The sequence below is a fragment of the Diospyros lotus genome, chromosome 8 (assembly GCF_014633365.1).
Source record: "Diospyros lotus cultivar Yz01 chromosome 8, ASM1463336v1, whole genome shotgun sequence".
Classification (NCBI taxonomy): domain Eukaryota; kingdom Viridiplantae; phylum Streptophyta; class Magnoliopsida; order Ericales; family Ebenaceae; genus Diospyros; species Diospyros lotus.
This window is the reverse complement of record NC_068345.1, coordinates 29,577,883-29,599,569: the sequence shown is the minus strand read 5'-3', so window position 1 is coordinate 29,599,569 and position 21,687 is coordinate 29,577,883. Positions and strand designations below refer to the sequence as shown.

Genomic DNA, 21,687 nt, shown 5'->3' with positions numbered 1-21,687 from the left:
TATAAATGGTTGTAAGGGAATGTGATCAGTTTGTCACAATCACAGGTGACTTGAAATCGTAAGTACCAGTGGTAGCTGGAGCAAGCACAAGCATGTTCTGGATCTCCATACTTCACTCGATCGGCAGCTCATCATAACCCAGAAAGGGACATCCCCTGTTGCATCCTTAGGGCAAATTGCTTTTATGTAAGACTGGGAAGGTCATTTTCATATACCATTTTAGCTTTTATCTTCTTTATTATTATTATTATTTTCACAACTTAAATTCATAACTTCTTGACAAAAGGGTTAATAAACAGAACAGAAGTGGATCAATAGGCAGCAGATTATGAGGCAGAGTGAACAAAAAATTTATGTAAATTCCAGGTTTTGTAACTCCAGCTTTATACATAAACAAGTCAGAACACAAGGGAGGGACTATATTATACACAATTTAAAGACACACAAAAACCATATAATAATAATAATAATAATCTCAGACTTAATTCATCATGCAATTTCTGTCTCCTCCTCTACTGACACTTAATTTCATCTCAAACTCATCGCGGGCCATGATGAAGCGACACCTCCAGCAGCCGCAGGAAGAGAGGCCCGTATAACCGGAACCCGTTTCACCACTGAAAAAGCTTCATTAAGGCGTGCAGCACGGCTCAAGAACTGAGATGCCTTCTGCATATCATCACTCACAAACAATCAGATTCACGGATCATATAATCTAATCTGTTGTGAGGCAATTTACCCTGTCAATTACCTAAAAGATTGCAGCAAGCAGAGTATGCCTAGTTTCCTAATTCTTCAAAATATTTAGCGTCTTGCAACCAAAATGGTCTCATACATTAAAGCAAAAAGGAAAACATCAATAAGTTTTGAGAGTGAATGCTCCAATTGGGCCGCCTGGATATAAAATTAGGATCATATATAGCTTCAGTCACAGGTACTCCAAACCTAGTTGAAACTAGATTGAAACATGGGAAACAATAATAAATATTGGTCATATTGATTAGACTATTGGTCATATTGAAAGGACTTTAACTACAGTGAATCCATCCAATCTGAAAAACAGAAAATGTAAATTACAGGAGGTTCAGCAAAAAGACAAACACCCCTAACATTTGAGAAATGACAATGACCTTCATTGACTTTACAACTCTCTCTCTCTATTGTTCTTAAAATTGTTAATAGGATGAAAAGACCCTTACTATTGTGTTGGGACAAGTCTTGGCCACCTCTAACACTTAGAACCAAAACAAAACATCAAATAAACAAAACTTCCGATAGATAAATATATACGCATAAACAGAAATAAGGAAATAAAGAATGCATAAAGAGCACACAGCGATTTATCGTGATTCACCTATTAAATAAAGTCACATCCACATTGAGCTCTAGCAAGGAGAGCTCACTGCACTAATCAAAAAAAAAATTACAACCACCATATACATCTCTCTGATTCACTCACTGTACAAACAATAGCTCTCTAACAAAAAATGCCCCATAACCACAACAAATACAGATTAGAGGCAAAATTATAAGAAAATAAAGAGAAGAAGAAACTGTACAGAGAGATGTCATAAAATTGAGGAGAATGAAATCCTAATGGGTATAAATGATCGGAGGCTGTGCTACACAAATCTCAAGGAGACGAAAGGATATAAATAAGCAGAAGCAGCGGTGAGGATTTGATCTGGAAAGGGGGATCGATGGCCAAAAGAGCAGTAGGCTAAGCGACAAGAAAGTACAGGAGAATCAATGAGCCGTAAAACAACGCAAGGGGTTGCCGTTTGGCCCTTCGTGCTTTGTTGCTCCAAAATGGCAACGTTTTGGAGCAACCATTAAGCGGTTGCTAGATAGCCCTCCTGTAACGCCCCGTTTTCCCAGAACGTGCATTACCTCAAGATTTCGGGAATATATATATATATATATATTTTAACACAACATAAGCCCCTTGATGTACATATCCTCATCATAATCATTTCCTGACAATCCCGATTATACCTTTTTAGCATATCAAATTTTTTTAAAAAAATTAATAGATTAAGACAGGTATTATCAATCACATCAGTGGAAGCAAGATCGAAACCTCAATGATATATATCCGACAATTACCGTTACAGTAACCAAATCGACGTTTCACATGAAAATATCAAAATATTACATAATTTTTGAACATCGTAATCATAGATAAAGACCTACGAAAACTAAACATAACAGCTACATCTCGACGACATCCTTTCCCTCGGCGCTACTGCTTTTACCTGGAACGTTTGAATATTTCAGGGACATAGTCCAAATTAGATGCTGAATCATCTAAGTGAGAATTCAAAAACATTTTCATGAAGATATGCAAAATCATATATAAAATCGACAAATCCTAACATGCCCCAGCCTAAGAGAATCCCACATAGCACTTAACCCTAACTGGAAAAAATGCAATCTCTCTAAAGGCAACACGACCACATCAACCCATTGGCAAACACAATCCTGCTTAAGAGGGATAACCTCAACATTTGAATCCAGGAATCACCCCATTATCATTATTAGGCATTACGCTTCTACTCCAAAGCATTCTGAAACCCAACGCAACCCTAGCCCCAAGAGTTTCACATCAGCACTATCCCCGGAATCAACCACACCTCGGTATAAATGCTATTTCTCAAAGGAACCTGGGGTGGTGTCCACTCTCAGCCCCGCCACTTGAGCCAACAACTGGGGTGGTGTCCACTCTCATCCCCGCCACTTAAGTACCGTAAGGTGAAATCTGTCTCAGCCCCATCCCGAGTGGGTCACATAACATTAATCCTCGGCATGCATCCCGAGTGCTGTCACTTGAGGGCCACGTCACAGGATTACAACCCACATCCCACATGGGCACAACATACCAATGCCGAAAATCATAACATGTATGATATAAAATCAACATTTCAATGTACGCAATTTATTGTACGAAATTTAATGTGGATTGAATAACTCATAGTAAACCATTCACATGCCATAAACAAGTTTTTCCGGTAGAATCACTCACAATAACCAAACCATAGGGATGAACACTTACCTTTAGACACAACTCAAATTTCCTTGAAAAGCACAATGTGCCTTGATTTGCGTACCTTCTCGAACTTCGCACGAGTCACTTCACCTCAAACCGTAAGACACCCTAGTCATCATATTTATCCAACAATTATCAAAATAAAATTTTCTCCTTAATTTCCTCACATTTTCCTATTTTTCTCTCATTTTCTTATCACTAATAATCCAAAATAACTATCCATGCAACTATTTTCTCAAATGTTTTTACATAATAATTCATAAAATAATTTTCTAAAAATAAAAAAAATTCCAAAAATACCTGAGCCCTCACACGCCCTCACGCTCGGCGCATGGTCTGGAGGATTCGGTTGGCGCGTGACAGTCACGTGTCGGTCGTCTTCTTTGATTTTTCAGTCGCCGGCGATGCTCCGATGCCCGATTTTCCTACACCGATCGAAAGCCCACTTCCAGTCGATCACGATGGTACCGATCTCCAACCGAAAGGTCACCGGAAAAGCCCTCGATCGGGCAGTTACAGGCGTGGCATGGTAGTCCGCCTTGCTTTTCTGATCAACTCTTGAAACACCCTCAAAACACCTCTAAAACTCACGAAACTTATCGAAAATGCTCATCTTGGCTCAAGGATCAAAAGCCCCTTATTGGCTTCCCTCGATTCGCCCTCAAATTCAAGCGATTTGCTACTTCAAATTCGGCCAAAAACCTTCTCTATTTATAGGCCAAAATCGACCTCCACGTGGCCAATTTCCGGCCATAACTTCTCCCGTACACCTCCTAGACCGTCCTTGGACAAGCCCTGACGAGATTTGCTATCGTTTTTTCCAGATTTTTCGGTCAAATCCGCGGCCAGATCTTCCATGCTTTGGCAGATTTTCGAAAATTGCATTTTAGTCCCTTTGAAACTTCATTTTGCATTTTGGTCCTTATTCTCAAGCCCCTGATCTTCCCAACACCATCACTAAGACCCACAAGATTAATATTTCTTATTTCACCTTTGAAATTTTTGAAAAATTATCGTTTTGACCCCCTCGGGTAAATTTAAAAAATTACACTTAGGCCCGATTGATCGTTTTGACCCTAAATCCACTCGATTCAACCCGAAATTACTTAAGTGTTGTTCTATACATAAAATACTAGTCCTTGACATGCTCCATTGACTTTTTGGACGTCACTTAAGTCGATTCGGTTTTCTCAGCCCAGTCGACAGCTGTACCGAAAATTGTTCTCGGTCTAATTTCTTTCATTACCAAAAATCATAATTTATATTACTTGATGATGCTATACCATTTTTCTTAATCATCTAGGGTTCGAGGTACTCCATTCGGTCAATTCGGCGATTTATTTTACTATCAAACTCATTTTCAGTATTTTAAATTCACTTAAATTACATGGTGACCTCACACAGGTATGGGGTATTACACCTCCTCCCCTGATAAAAAATGTCAGCGTTTAGTTGATGCTTCACCATACCTCACACTCAGGGCCGGCCTTAAGAGTAGGCAACTAAGGCAGTTGCCTTGGGCCCCCCCCCCCACCAAGGCCGGTCCTGGCCTTGTTGGCATGGGCCCATTTAAAATTAGTTTGGGCCCATTTTATGTTTAATTAATTTTAAATTAAAAAAATTAAACTAATGAAAAAAAGATAATAAATTGATTTGATGTAGGCTACAGGCGCAATCATGTGCCTGCAGAAAGAAATTTGAAAAACCACCCCCTCTTCTCCCCGGGCTACCACTGCCAGTGCTTTTGGGTATTTCATAAAATGTTTTGTCATCATCAAAAAGGGGGAGATTGATGTTTTGCATTTGATATAATTTTGATGATGAAAAACAATTGTATTTTGATGATGAAATAAAGTTATGAGATTTCAATGTTAAAGAATTTTATGATTCAAAATATTCTTTTTCATGTTATCTCATAACTTTATTTCATGAGTTTAGTGCTAAAGAGATATTGAGTACTCTTGATTCATTGTATCTCTCTGACAAATCTTGTGAGCATGTTGATGAAAATTTACAGGAAGAAAATCACTTGAATCATCAACAAAGAGAGGAAGAAGAAAGCTCAAATCTCATCTCGTGCTTCATAGCTCAAGAAGAAGAGGAGGTAACCTCTACTTCTACTTATGATTTTGATGACAGTGTTGATATTGAAAATGTCCATGAGTCTAGTTCTTTGAATTCTAAAAATGATAATCATGATATTGTTTCAAAGGAAGAGTTATTGAATGCTTTTAATGATTTATATGTAAATTTCGAAAAGTTATGTTTGAAAAATAAAACTCTTCAAAAGCAATTAGACTTACTATCGAATGAATTGGAAGTTTTAAGATCAAAGAATGAATATTTGATTGCTTCCAATAAAGAATTTTTAAAAGAAAAAGTTTTGGAAGAATTTGAAATGAAATCCTCAAACAGTGCATTAAATGAGAAATCTATTTTCAAAGAGGATATTACAAATTCATGTGATCATGAACTAGGTGTTCAAAATTTTAATAGTCAAAGAGCTAATGTCAAAAGCTCATCTTCACACACCTCTCATGATGTTAAATGTTTTTACTGTTGTAAATTGGGCCACATTGCATTTTGTTGTCCTTTTAAAAGGAAATTAACTAGTGGACCTAAAATGAAATGGATTTCTAAGGAAACTAAGCCTTCAAATGTTTCTCATGCAAATCCTAAAGAATCCAAGCATGTTTTGATACCTAAAAACTCTCATTTTAAGAGGAATATGCATAAGGATAAGAAGCAAACAATCGTCATAAAAAGGAAACAAAAATCTTTTGCTTCACATCATAGCTATTGGTATCATTTTAGAAACAAAGGCTTTGAAAGAAATAATCCACATAGGTTTAAACAAATTTGGGTTCCTAAGGAGGAACTCTATGCTAACAATGGTGATCCTAAAGTGGTTTGGGCACCAAAAGCTTGTGGATGATTTATTTTTGCAAGTTGCTTGTCATTCAATTGAAATTCAAGGAGAAATCTTTATGGATGAGTCAAGCAAGAAAGGAAAGGGGATGAAGAAGAGATTCAACCCTAAAAGATGCTTATTTTTTGCCAACCAAGAGTAAGAGAGATTGTTAAACTCAATCTTAGTGGTATATTTTCTATCCCTAAACTCTCCATGATTATGATGTTTATGATGATTTTGAATCATGTATTGCCTTTATGATTTTACTTAAGAAATTGTATCCAAAATTTCAATCATATTGGTTTCTAAAATTAAGAGGGAGTTATAGTGTTAAAATGATTCTCAAATTTTATGCTTTGATTAAAGAGGAGAATAAATCTTTTTGATATGTGTTATTAAGGGGGAGTTTGTAAAAATTTATCTTTTCTCAAATGTACTCTTACCCCATTGATGTTTTGCCCAATCCCCTCCTAATCTTGTGTTAAATTTCTTTCAAATATATCATTTTTGATTTATAACAAAAAGGGGAAGACTTTTGGGTATTTCATAAAATATTTTGTCATCATCAAAAATGGGGAGATTGATGTTTTGCATTTGATATAATTTTGATGATGAAAAACATTTGTATTTTGATGATGAAATAAAGTTATGAGATTTCAATGTTAAAGAATTTTATGATTCAAAATATTCTTTTTTATGTTATCTTTTATCGTTTCAGTTTTTATAAAAAAAATAGTCGACTATGTGTTTATGTTCTGTTGACTATGTCTGTGGATAGTCGACTATGTGGTTTAGTGCTGTCGACTATGTCTGAAAATAGTCGACTATGCTGATTTGATCTGTCGACTATTTAAGGCTTATGTCGACTATTTTTCACTCTGTCGACCATCATGTAAGGATAGTCGACTTGACTTTTCATCTGTCGACTATTTTTATTCATAAAATTCAAAATCCTCTTCACATTTTTGCATTTGTCGACTATGTTTATGTGTTTGTCGACTATGAAAAATTTGTGTTATAAGATAGTCGACTATGCATTTTTGTCTGTCGACTATATCTTGTTTTACTTGTAAAAATAGTCAACTATGTATTTTTTTTTTTGTCGACTATATTTTTTACAGAAAACTTCTAACGGCTAGTTTTTCAATCCCAATAGTCACAAACGACTACATTTCTCTTCAATCTCTTGGGAAGCTTATAAATACAAGTCATGGATGATCAAGAGAAGGTTAATGGATGGGAACAAGTTGATCTAAAGAGTTCAAATCATTTTTACTCGAGCTTATAATATTTGCGCTTTCATTGTTGTATTTTCTCTCCAAGGCTTCGTTGTTCTATCATTGTAAATTTATTATTAAACTTTGTTTTCATTATGAGAAAACTTGTAACTAAGAGTGTTAACTCTTAGTTTCTCTCTTTCATTTGTATCGTTGTTATTTTCCTAGCTTGTGTAGCTAGAGGACCCATTTGAGTGGGAGGTTGTAATTCTTAGTCTTGGACTAGAGGACCTACTCGGGTTGAGTAGGGGGTTGATAGTGGATGGTTTGAAAAATCCTTAGTGAGGAGCTAAGGTAGTGGATTAGGCTTGGGTTAAGCCGAACCACTATAAATTTTTGTGTTCTCTTTTGCTTATGTTTTTTGATTTGTTTATCATTGCTAGAATTTCATTATCCTCACTTGCATTGAATTTTTATTTTCAATCAAAATGATTTCAAAGTTTTAAATTAAGTTTTAAAATAACCAATTCACCCCCCCTCTTGGTGTGTGCCTCATCATTTCAGTTCTAACAAGTGCCACTTATATATATATATAATATTATATAATAATATATGTAATAAATGAAATTTTTAGCCAAGAAACAAGTCTTCATTTCTATTTTGTTGCTCCAGCCTCCAGTGCATGCGTGCGATGCATTCAACATCCTCTTCGTCTTTTTCTTTCTTCTTGTTGCATGGTAATTCTTGTTAAACACAGTAGCACACAGACACAATCATTGACTATTGAGCCACATAGCAAATAGCAATACTGCCAATACACAACATTAACATTTAGCACATAACACACTAGTAGTTTAACACTAGCGGTTCGGCGACGGGTTTAAAAATAGGAATGATTATATTATACATATAATATATATATATATTTATAACAATTTTTGTTCTGTCTCTACTCTAATATCTACATATAACATATCTTTTATTCTATCTCTTGTGTTCTTCTAATATTTTGTTTTGCAGGCAAATTTTAATTCAAAATTTCAATTATCAGATTTATCTAGGTTCTATTGTTCCTCAATTACATTTGAATTTGATATTGTATTAATTTTTATATTTAAATTAATTTATTATGTCTACTAAAAAATATTTATCTGGAAATGAAAAGAAAAAGAAATAAAAAAAAAACTCAAGAGTTTATTCTATCTCAAGTAGGAGCTTTAGACAAGTTTGTCACTAGAAATATTAGTAATATAATAGAAAATGAAAAGTGCGATAATTTGGTAGTAGATAAAGAGGAACAACATGAATTAGGGGATACAAAAAATAGAAATGAGCAAGAACATAAAAATCTTGATACAGAATGCTTAGGTGGTGTTCTCTTTGTATTTCAGTTTTGTGTTTTGAGTTTTGAATTCATTTTGAGTTTTGTGTTTTGAGTGTCTATTTTGAGATTTTTGAAAATGCATTCTTTTTATCATTTTGAAAAACTATTTCTCAAAACAAAAAACTAGAAAACGCGTTTACTTTGAAATTTTAAAAATTGTTTCTTTTTTATTATTATGATATTTTATTTAATGAATTTAATTTAAAATAAATTATAAACATTTATTAATAAATTATAAATTTAATTCAAATATTTTAAATTATAAAATAAAATTTAAATAAAAAAAAAATTAACAATCTTAAAAATATAATTAAAAAAATTAATACAAACAAAACATATCACATATTCAATTTAATATTTAAATAAAATAAGCCAAAAAAATAAATAACAGAAAAAAAAAAACAGAGAATGCATCTCCTTTCTTCTTCCATCTTCTTTCTTCTTCCATCTAGGGTTATGCGTAGCCCATCTTCTGCCGCCGCCGCCTCTTCCTTTTACCATCGGCCGCCCCTATTTCTTCTCATCATCATCGTCGATCGCACCATCTCCTTCCTCACCCATCATCGCGGCGATCGACTTTCTCATCATCGTTGATTGCCTCATCTCCTTCCTCAACCAGTCAACCATGGCAGTCAGTGGCGGGCGAGGAGGAGTCGACGACAGTGGTGGCAGGTAAGGAGGAGTGGACGATAGTAGTGGCGGGGGAGAAGCAGTCGGCGATAGTGGTGGCGGGCGAGGAGCAGTCGGCGACAATGGTGGAAGATGAAGGAGAAGAGAGGAGAGGAGAGAGAGAGAGAGAGAGAGAGAGAGTTGCCTTGCAAGTGCGAGAATGGGTTTGGGGGTCGGGTGGGGGGAGGTTCCGTGTTTTGGGATTGTTTTCTGTTTTCAGTGAGTTTTCACTGAAAACACCCAAAACAACAATGTTGTTTTGGGTTTCCTTTGTACAAATTTTAGTTGTTTTTGAAAACGCATTTTTGAAAATAACAAAGAAAACACATTTTCAGTGTTTTGAAAAATTGAAAACAGAAAACGGCCCAAAAACGCCAAAGAGAACAGGCCCTTAGGTTTCTCTTTAGATGTAACTGATCCAAATAATTGAAAAAATATTGATTAAAATTTTATAAATTTGTTGGTAGAAAAAGGTCCTGTAAGAGGTAATGTAGTTGATTTTCCTAAAGATTCAAAAAATAGGCATTTCTCTTCTACATATTACACTCGTCGTTTATCAAAAATGACGAGTGTTAGAAAATGGTTAATCTACTCCATTTCATTCAATAAAGTATTTTGTTTTTGTTGCAAGTTATTTAAACAAGAACGAAACTATATTCAATTAGCTAATGAAGGGACAAGTGATTGGAAAAATCTTGGTTCTAAATTGAAAAGCCATGAAACAAATAATGGGCACATGGATAACATGATAAAATGGTTTGAATTGGAAAGACGATTATAAAAGAATTTAATAATTGATAAAGCTGTGCAAAGATAAAATTAACAAAGATATAAAACACTGAAGAGAAGTTTTTGCGAGAATAATTTCAATTGTTAGCTTTCTTAGTAAGAAAATTTGGCATTTCGTGGAAGTAGTGAAAAATTATATGAAGAAGATAATGGGAATTTTTTAGGTTTGATTGAAATGATCGTTGAATTTGATCCAATTATGAAAGAACATGTTCGACGTATTCAAGAAAAGGAAATTCATTATTATTATTTGAGTCATAAAATTCAAAATGAATTCATACTCATGTTGGCAGGTGAGATCAAAAGTGCAATCATAAAAATAGTTAAAGAATCAAAATATTTTTCAATGATACTTGATTGTATACCAGATATAAGTCATGAAGAACAGAAGTCTCTAATCATACGATGTGTAAATGTCTTAGCAAGTCCAGTTAAGGTAAAAGAGTTTTTCTTAGGATTTCTTAAGGTAGACGATATTTCGGGGCAATGATTGTTTGATGAATTGATAAATGCTCTACAAACACTTAAACTTGATATTGGTGAATTAAGAGGTCAAGGTTATGATAATGGTTCTAATATGAAAGGAAAGCATAAAGGTGTGCAAAAAAGAGTATTAGAAGTAAATCTAAGGGCTTTTTACACTCCGTGTGGTTGTCATAGTCTTAATCTTGCACTATGTGATATGGCAAATTCCTGTATAAAGGCTAAATCGTTTTTTGGAATTGTGCAATGCTTATATATATTGTTTTCATCATCTACAAAGCGATGAAAAGTTTTGAAAGTTAATGTGGAAGGCCTGACACTTAAGCCACTATCACAAACATGTTGGGAAAGTCGAGTTGAAAGTATTGAAGCAATCAGATTTCAAACTCCACAAATTAAAGTTGCTTTAACTTACTTGATGGAAATATGTGATGACCCTAAGACATTTAGAGATGCTAAAAGTCTATTACATGACATTATGAATTTTGAGTTCTTATTTGACATGATTTTTGGTATAATATATTGTCTGTTATTAATAGAGTAAGCAAAATATTGCAAAGTAACGATATGGTCATTATGTTGCTATAAGTCACTTGAAAGCACTAATTTCTTTTTTTGAAACCTATAGAGAAATTGGATTTGAATCTGACATGATTATTGCTAAAAAAATTGCTGCTCAAATGGAAATTGAACCTGTTTTTCAAGAAAAGCGTATTATTCATAGAAAAAAGCAATTTGATGAAAATGTTAATGATGAGATAACACATTTAGCTGAAGAAACTTTTAGAGTTGATTATTTCTTATATGTAGTTGATCAAGCTCTTTCTTCACTTAAGTGTGGGTTTGAACAACTTCAAGAATATGAAAATATTTTCTGATTTCTATTTGATTTGAAAAAATTATATTCTACAAATGATAATTGTTTGAAAAGATCGTGTAATAGGTTAGAAGAATTTTTGAGGTATAAGTCAAATTTAGATATTGATGGACAAAAGTTATTTTTTGAGCTAAAAGTTGTGAGATGTTTGCCAGAAGAGACCAAGAAGTCAATTGAAGTATTAGACTACATTAAAACGATGAATTGTTGTTTTCTGAATGTGTAGATTGCGTATAGAATACTTTTGACCATACAAGTTACAGTTATTTCTGCAGAGCGAAGTTTTTCAAAGTTAAAGTTGATAAAATCTTACCTTCGGTCAACAATGTCACAAGAAAGATTGAATGGATTGGCCATGATGTCTATTGAAAGACATATGTTAGAACAAATTGATTGTAATAGTTTAATTGTTGATTTTTCATCTAAAAATGCTAGAAGAGTAAATTTAAAGTGAAATATTGTAAATTTTAAACTATTATTGTGAAAATTTTTAATGTTGTTATATAGTAAAATAAATTTATTTGTATTCGTTACATATAATTTCATTTTTAAATATAGGGGCCCCATATAAAATTTCGCTTAGGGCCTCTAACATTTCAAGGCCAGCCCTGCTCACACTTATATTTTCTCTCCCCCTCCCCTTATCTTCCTCCTCTATTTGGCGAATTGGCCGGAATCCAACAATTTGTCAATCTATTTCTCTTTAGCCATCACCAAATTGGAGAGAGACAAAGTGAGAGATACCGATAGATAATTGAATTCCAACTAGTTTGCTATACGAGGAGAAAAGAAGGAGAGAGGGAGAGAGAGAGAGAGAAAATGTGATGAAATTTTAAAGATCTATGAAATAATGCTAAGAGAAATTGTAGCTAGAGTTGTAAAGTCAAGAGAGGTCTGTTGTTTCTCAAATGTCAAGAGGTGTTTATGTCTTTTTATCAAACCTCAGGGCTGCTCAATATAATTTAACCCATGAATTAATTGTTTAAATGATGAGATTGTTATCTTAAGCTATTTCCAAAAGAAAATGATTCTTCTAAACTACTTAATAAACCTTGCTCTAATGCCAATCACATTTCCCATTAACTTTATCAAACTACATAGTTTTGGAATAAAAGACTCACAAGTCTCATATTTTCTTCTCTTTAAATGATAGTGGGAATTAGGTGTTCTTGACTCCATATCATTTGAAACCACAAATGAGTTTCACTTTAATTTAGAGCAAAAAATGGATAAAGATGCTCAAGATTTCAAGACAAAAACCTAAAAGCATTGTTGCAATAGATTTTTCAAGCCTTGGAATATGTTGTTCACAACACAAGAAGAAAGTGCCTTGGGGCATACGATTTGCATACAATATTTTCTTGAGACAAAATAGTGGGAGAATAAAAAAGCTAAATTATGAAGACACTTTAGAATCTAAAGTTTTAAGTTTCATAGTTCGAAAACTAAACATATGAAATGTAAGTTCAATAAAAATTTTAATGCATGATGTCAACGTCAGACTTGAGATCAAGTTACCCCTAGAAAAGATTAGTTTAAATATCTTGGATAAATTGCTCAAACAAAGGCAATGTGGGGGTTCGAGCGCATCGCGGGGTTCGGGGATCCCTCGAACCCTTGACCGTTGTGGTTCAGGGACCCCCCCCGAATCGTGAGGTTCGGGGGTTCGACCAAGCCCCAAACCCCGCGATTTGGCGGTCCCCCCGGGTGGGTCAGCCATTGCTGACCCATCTTGGCAATAGCGGTGCCGACCCACCTCGCGTTCCTCAACTGCCATGGTAGTCGGGGCGTTCCATGGCTGCCGCAGCCATGCAACAGTCGTGTGTGTGTGTGTGTATATATATGTGTGTGTGTGTTAGTATGTGTATATATATATCTGTATGTGTGTGGGTCGGCCAACAATGACGTGTATAAATATATATATGTGTGTGTGTGTGTGTGGAATGTAAATTTAGTAAGAATGCAAGAGTGGAAGATGTTATAATAAAATTGGAAGACCAAATCTTACAAAGAAAAGATCATTTTTGATATTTGGGATTAGTGATTCAAAAAGACGGAGAAATTCATGAGGATGTCACACATAGAATTAAGGCAGGTTGGCTAAAATGGAGAAATGCATCAGAGGTGTTATATGATGGTAAAATCCCATTAAAACTAAAAAGAAAATTCTATAGGATAGCTATAAGACTAGTCTTGTTGTATGACTCAGAATGTTGGGCAGTCAAATACCAGCATGAGTAAAAAATGAGCGTAGCGGAGATGTGGATGTTAAGATGGATGTGCGGTCATATAAGAAAAGATAAAATTAGAAATAAAGTTATTCGTAATAAGATAGGAGTAGTGTCAATTGAGGAAAAGATGAGAGACCAGACTAAGATGGTTTGGTCATGTGAAAAAGAGACCAAGAGATGCTCATGTGAGGAGAGTTGATGAAATGGAACAATCAGTTAAAAAAAGAGATAGAGGCAGATCCAATAAAACTTTAGGAGAGATATTAAAATTTGATATGAAGTGTATGGATTTAAATGAAGATATGACAAAAGACAAAAATACATGAAAATCTAGAATTCATGTAGTCGACCCCACATTGAGATAAGTGTTGAATATGTTATTGTTATATATATATATATATGTGTGTGTGTGTTTGTGTGTGTATGGTGCGGGAGAGAAAGAGAAAGAGAAAGAGAGAGGTGAGGCAATGGTCGGGGGTGGTCGGAGTAGAGAGTGAGTTGTGAGGGTAAAATAGGTATTTTAAAATTATTAGAGGATTTGGCGGGGTATGAGATGTGAAAAGCAATTTTACGGGCTGTGGATAGAATTTTCCTAAATATAAATGGTTGTAAGGGAATGTGATCAGTTTGTCACAATCACAGGTGACTTGAAATCGCAAGTACCAGTGGTAGCTGGAGCAAGCATAAGCACGTTCTGGATCTCCATACTTCACTCGGCAGCTCATCATAACCCAGAAAGGGACATCCCTATTGCATCCTTAGGGCAAAATGCTTGTTTGTAATATTGGGAAGGTCATTTTCATATACCATTTTAGCTTTTATCTTCTTTATTATTATTATTTTCACAACTTAAATTCATAACTTCTTGACAAAAGGGTTAATAAACAGAACAGAAGTGGATCAATAGGCAGCAGATTATGAGGCAGAGTGAACAAAAAATTTATGTAAATTCCAGGTTTTGTAACTCCAGCTTTATACATAAACAAGTCAGAACACAAGGGACTATATCATACACAATTTAAAGACACACAAACCATATAATAATAATAATAATAATAATCTCAGACTTAATTCATCATGCAATTTCTGTCTCCTCCTCTACTGACACTTAATTTCATCTCAAACTCATCGCGGGCAATGATGAACCGACCCCTCCAGCAGCCGCAGGAAGAGAGGCCCGTATAACCGGAACCCGTTTCACCACTGAAAAAGCTTCATTAAGGCGTGCAGCACGGCTCAAGAACTGAGATGCCTTCTGCATGTCATCACTCACAAACAATCAGATTCACGGATCATATAATCTAATCTGTTGTGAGGCAATTTACCCTGTCAATTACCTAAAAGATTGCAGCAAGCAGAGTATGCCTAGTTTCCTAATTCTTCAAAATATTTAGTGTCTTGCAACCAAAATGGTCTCATGCATTAAAGCAAAAAGGAAAACATCAATAAGTCTTGAGAGTGAATGCTCCAATTGGGCCGCCTGGACATAAAATTAGGATCATATATAGCTTCAGTCACAGGTACTCCAAACCTAGTTGAAACTAGATTGAAACATGGGAAGACAAGCTACATCCACGTTGAGCTCTAGTAAGGAGAGCTCACTGCACTAATTGAAAAAAAGATTACAACCACCATATACATCTCTCTCATTCACACAATGTACAAACAATAACTCTTTAATAAAAAATGCCCCATAACCACAACAAATACAGATTAGAGGCAAAATCCTAAGAAAATAGAAAGAAGAAGAAATTGTACAAAGAGATGTCATAAAACTGAGGAGAATGAAACCTTAATGGGTATAAACGATCGAAGGCTGTGCTACACAAATCTCAAGAAGATGAAGGGATATAAATAAGAAGAAGCAACAGTGAGGATTTGATCTGGAAAGGGGGATCGATGGCCAAAAGAGTAGCAGGCTAAGCGACAAGGAAGTATGGGAGAATCAATGAGCCATAAAACGACGCAGGGGGTTACCGTTTGGCCCTCCGTGCTCTATTGCTCCAAAATGGCAGTGTTTTGGAGCAACCACTGAGCGGTTGCTAGGTGGCCCTCCACCCCTGATCAAAAACGACAGCGTTTAGTTGATGCTTCATCATACCTCACACTTAATTTTCTCTCCCCCTCCCTTTATCTTCCTCCTCTATCTTGAATTGGCTAGAATCCAACAATTTGTCAATCTATTTCTCTTTAGCCATCACCAAATTAGAGAGAGAGAGAGAGAGAGATACCGATAGATAATCGAATTCTAGCTAGTTTGCTATATGAGGAGAAAAGAGGGAGGGAGAGAGAGAAAATGTGATAACATTTTAAAGATATGTGAAATAATGCTAAGGGAAATTGTGGCTAGAGTTTTTAAAGTCAAGAAGTCTGTCGTTTCTCAAATGTCAAGGGGTGTTTATGTCTTTTTATCAAACCTCAGGGCTGCTCAATGTAATTTAATCCATGAATTAATTGTTTAAATGATGAGATTGTTATCTTAAGCTATTTCCAAAAGAAAATGATTCTTCCAAACTACTTAATAAACCTTGCTCTAATGCCAATCACATTCCCCATTAACTTTATCAAACTACATAGTTTTGGAATAAAAGACTCACAAGTCTCATATTTTCTTCTCTTTAAATGATAGTGGGAATTAGGTGTTCCTAACTCCGTATCATTTGAAACCACAAATGAGTTTCACTTTAATTTAGAGCAAAAAATGGATAAAGATGCTCAAGATTTCAAGACAAAAACCGAAAAGCATTGTTGCAATAGATTTTTCAAGCCTTGGAATATATTGTTCACAACACAAGAAGAAAGTGCCTTGGGGCATACGATTTGCATACAATATTGTCTTGAGACGAAATAGTGGGTGAATAAAAAAGCTAAATTATGAAGACACTTTAGAATCTAAAGTTTTAAGTTTCATAGTTCGAAAACTAAACATATGGAATGTAAGTTCAATAAAAATTTTAATGTATGATGTCATTGTCAGACTTGGAGATCAAGTTATCCCTAGAAAAGATTAGTTTAGATATCTTGGATCAATTGCTCAAACAAAGGGAAAATATTATATAAGATGGGTAGTAATTAAGTATCAACATCTGCAAAATATGAGTGCAATTAAGATAGAGATGTTACAATAGACGTGTGTAGTGTTTTGAAAAGTGCTAAACGTGCTTAACCGTAGAAGGCCTACGAAGCTTAAGCACAAAGTACAAAGTAAAGCGCATATAAACAAAATAAAGAATAGAAACTTTTATAAGCATAAAAAATATAAACTATTAAAAAAAGCAATCATTAAAAAAAAACTAAATATAAACTATTTTTCATTTATATTTTATACTAGTTTACAAGTTTATGCCCATAGCAAAAACACATAGGGGACATATAAAAGGATACAATCTAATTAGCTATTGGTCCTAATGGAACTTGAAAGACAAACTAGCTTGAAATCTTGGATGAAAGAATCTGAATATGTGGAGGCTTCTTTTTCAATTTTTTATCTTCTTATTTTGTTGAGTCTTCTTTTGTTTTTAGTAAAAGTTTGGCAAGAAAATCCATTTTGTTTCATTAACAAGATTTATACAGAGGATTGGATAGGAGAATAAGGGAAAAAATCATCCCTAATTTACAACAATCCACAATTAATCAAACCCCTAATTTATAGCAACCTCCAATCAATCAATCCCTACTTTACCATCAATCTACAATCCTTAATTTACAACAATCAAGAATCGATCATCAATCCCTAATTTATAACAATCAATAATCAATCATCAATCTCTAATTTACTGCAATTAGGAATGAATTAGCAACCCCTAATTACATGTTTCCTTCAATATCTTTTGCTTTGTAAATACAACCAGTCTTTCTTCTCTCTTTTTTTTTTTTTTAACAAATGTTTATATGATTTTGTTTGGATATTTCTAAGATCTGATGATAGCTTTTATTGGGTAAGGAGTCCATACAAGTAACCACACTATTGCAAAAATTTAAACAAATCCAACCATTCATATTGTTTGATAAAAAAAACAAAAAACCAAGTATATTTTTGAAGTGCTCTTTATTGTGTTTCAGAGCTCAAGTAAAAGCTCAACTTAAGCGTGCTTTACTCGCCCTTAGCTAAAGTCATTGAGCTTCACAAAAAAAAAAAAAAAAAAAAAAGAAAAAGCCCCAAGCATGCTGCACTTTGAGCTTTGCACTTTAAGCACACTTTTTTAAACATTGGGTCATGTGTAAACATACAAGAAAAGACAAAATAAGTAGTCAAATTAAAGTTGAAGTGGCACTTATTGAAGATAAGATGTGGAATAATGCAATTAAGATGGTTTGAACACATGAGATGAAGGCCAATAGGTGCACCTATGAGACAAGTGGATGACATGGAGATAGTTTGTAGCAAAAACAGGAAATGAAGAGAAAATAAACAGTAATGGGAAACCCTTAAATGTGACATAGAATATCATGGCCTTATAGAGGATATGGAGATGGATAAAGAGCCAAAGGTCTAGAATTCATCTAGCTGATCCCACCTAGTGGGATTTAAGGCTTGTGATTGTTGTTGTTGCAGTTTTTGCAGATACATACAAGATTCTTAAATGCAAAAGACAGAAGTTCATTATCTTAATACCATTTTCATTATCCTATTGTGTTTATGAGTGCAGAGACAAGTATGTGAGATCCAGTTGGGACACCATAACTTGAAGAAATCAAGATAAAAGACAAAAATATAAGGCTAGCACTCAAGGCTGTCCATTTTATTCGTTTTTGTTTTTTGGCTAAGTTATTCATTTTATTGTTTCATTTCCAAAAGTTTGCACATATCTCGTAAACCACGTCTTTTATTTTTTTAGCGTTCAATTCTAGGTCCATAAAGATCATGCTCCTGTTTTAACAATAAATTGGTACTTGCCATGACAATCAACAACCTAAGATATTCCCAACTATCTGAACTTATCCATATGGAACAAATCATTCTGCCTGTCAACAATATAAGATGATGTTTTTATCATCTCAAATCAACCAAATTTTGGCTTTTTATTACCCCACTTTTCCTAATTGTGTACCTAACTTTCACTCCTCTTATTTAAACGGATGCTATATCTATTATCCTACAAGACCTTTTCTTTCTAAACCTCTCCCTCCTAGATTTGCTAGAGATTCACCTCCGCATTTGCATCTCAACTACACTCATCTTGCTAGCTTTGTTTTTTGATTGTCCAATATTTTCAACCATAAATCTCTCTAGTGTGGTTACCTTACAAAATGTTTCATTAGGTATGATGGCTATGCATTTATCAACAAGACAATCAAACTTTCATCCACATGGCCCATCCCTCAAGAATCTTTCCCTACTCTAGTAAGTTGGAAATTAGTATAAAAAAAAGCTATACCCTTCATATTTGCTCAATCATCACTAAACTTACTCCTAATATTCGTGCTTTAATCTTTACTAGAATTGTACATCAAACATTCAACTTATCCCCTGTAATTGTAAAGCTTCACTCCAAATTCATAGATAGAATTTACTCCTACTTTTGTTCCATCCATTAAAAGAATACCATCAACAAGAAGTCAAAGTTTGCTTTCTCCTTCACATGCATGTGGACAAAACTTAACCAAGAGTCAATATCACAATGCAACAAAAACATGGGGACCAAACTTAATATTCATGTTAACAAACCATATACATACAAGTATCTATGTATAGATATACAAGGTTGTCCTCCAGTAGCTATCAAGCATTCAAAATTATGCAGCATTACAAAGTACATGTGCACATATTAGAAAATACCACTTAGAAAATGGCAGCGTAACTCTACTGCAAGCTTTTTTTCGCCCCCCTTCTCTTATTTATATCCAAGAGTAGTCAACAAAGGCAGCCCTGACAAAGATGATATTCATGTATCACTTGGAAAATAAAGCCTGCACAAACTACTTGACACTCCTAGCAGGTCCAAGAAACAGAATAAACAATCTTATAGCTCTATAGAAAATAGAAAAAGAAAAGAGAGTCCTCAATGCACAAGGCTCCCCCACTTTGGGCAGCTAAGGAGAGGGTTATTTTTGTACAATTGTGCATGACATTACCCTTCACAAAGAAAATTGTTTTTCTACAACTCAAACCTATGACTTTCCAGTCACATAGGAGCAACCTTATCAAGGCTTGCCTCAAATTGAGAATTTAGAAGCTCCAAATATTTATATTTATTTATTTTATTTTATTTTATTTATTATTATTATTATTATTTTTTTTTTTTTTTTGGGGGGGGGGGGGGGAAGCAAGGGAATGTAGAAGAACTCCAAAGTGTGTGTTAAGAATAATAGCTTAATTTAACTAGTGAATCCTGTGCAAATTTTTGAAATATTAAAAGTAGTTGCATAGAACACAGTTTAATTTCAGCTTCAGATTCCTTTCCATCCATAATTGTCTATATTAGGATCCAAGTTATTTCTTTAAGAAGTAAATCAAATTTGGATCTCTTAAAAAAGAAAGAAAAAGAAGAACGTTCACATGCTTTATAACGAGTAGATGGAACTTGTTAAGCAAGCAGGGAAACGGATATGCCTGGTTTGATTGGTTCAATCTGCTTACTCCAATTAATTCAGCTCATCAATTTTACAACCAGAAGAGCTTAGTACCAAATTCAATGAGACCAGAATGGGAAAACCAGAGGCGTTTAGTACCAAATTCAATGAGATGGAAAAAGAAAATGTCATGACCCCAAGGATCTCCAAGGAGAGATTAGTAAATATAATAGTAGGAGCTTACATGCATTATACAATAACTTTAATTGTCTCTTTCTTTTTTGTTATAGATAATTGCCATAGCTATAGGCAGTTAGGCTTTCCATTTGGACTGCACATGGGTGCTTGCGGGAGGCTGTTAGGCTATATATGAGCCACAGCTGAGGATGAAAAATTATGTTTTGATTGATGAATGAATTCCCTCATTTTCCCTCTCTTGAATTCTCTCATATCTCTCTCGAAACTCTCTCACGATCCCTCTGATCTCCCTTTCTTGCTGTTCTGCTGTATTCCTCCCCCATTTCTTGCTGCCTTTTCCCCCCTATCCGTCTAATTCTCCCTCTGATTTCTCTCAATTTCCTATCAAAACCCTAGGTAAACCTTAGGTACACGACAGAAAACTATTAACCCCTTATGGCAATTGTAAATAAGAGACTGCCTACCAACAAGAAGGATAATCTGCCTTTCTCATTAGATAGATTTTGTGAGTTTCAACTGGTTGATGCAGTTGAGATGAGGGTTTAGAACCCTCCAACAATTGATTAAAAGCACCACGATATTTCTCCATTGCAGAATGACAAATCAAATGACTTAGAGAAGCTTCTCTAGCAACAGCTTTCACTATGTACTCTATATCCCAGAGCTATGTGGAAGCATACCTTGGATTTGTATTTATAGTTCAAAAATGTCAAACAAGATAAGAATCTTAGCATAAAATACTACTCAAAATTGACTTTGAAATAGTAAATATTCACCTCTTCTTGAATCCATTTGATTGAAGTTGAAAGCCTTTGTTTTTCTTTTCTTTTTTTTTTGTTTACATATACCACAATAATAAAATAAAAGAAGCACCAAAAGGGGGAAAACTGTTCACAGAAAAGAAAAAGAAAACAAGGGAGACCCGACTACTTTTAGAGAACCAAAAAAGATTTGGGAAGGAGAAGAGAATCCTTCCTAAACCATGAAAAAGGGATAATGAGAATGGTTCTATTGAAATCCTAAATGATTTGAAGGGGATTTGGAGGAGATTGTGGTAAGAGATTGAGATTGAGATTGAGAGATCCAATATTTGGAATGTTTAGGCTGATTATTTGGGGCTGATTATGTGGGTGTAATTCTATGTTTCCATATTTGTTCTCTTTGTTCATGTTAAATAGGGACTAAGCATGTAAAGAGTAGTAAGACTTATGGAATAAAAGTCTAATTCGATTTCCATATTCTCATCATCTTCATGGTATCAAAGCCCAGGTTACTCTGAAAAAACCTAGCAAGCCATGGCCGCCAGCTATGAGTCCACCCAGTCGGTAACTCAGGAGGGAGAATCAGAGATAATCCCCTCCATGGGTTC

At 34.6% G+C, this 21,687-nt stretch overlaps 1 protein-coding gene across 5 annotated transcripts in view; it reads right to left on the bottom strand.

Annotated features, from left to right (window-relative positions):
* Nucleotides 1-513: 513 nt before the first annotated feature.
* The window catches only part of LOC127808416 (uncharacterized), a 34,426-nt gene continuing 13,252 nt past the window's right edge, over nt 514-21,687 (bottom strand). Inside the window, exons 2-3 of one of the 5 annotated variants that reach the window (XR_008024938.1) lie at nt 19,387-19,476; nt 14,722-14,862 (exon numbers count right to left, since the gene is read on the bottom strand). Coding sequence is in view for 4 of the 5 variants with exons in the window: in XM_052346947.1 (XP_052202907.1) it covers nt 529-669 (141 nt within the window). In the remaining variant the exon portion in view is untranslated. Of the gene's footprint in view, nt 670-14,522; nt 14,863-19,386; nt 19,477-21,687 lie in introns of those variants that run through there. The other 4 variants (XM_052346949.1, XM_052346947.1, XM_052346948.1 and 1 more) reach the window with 4 other exon arrangements.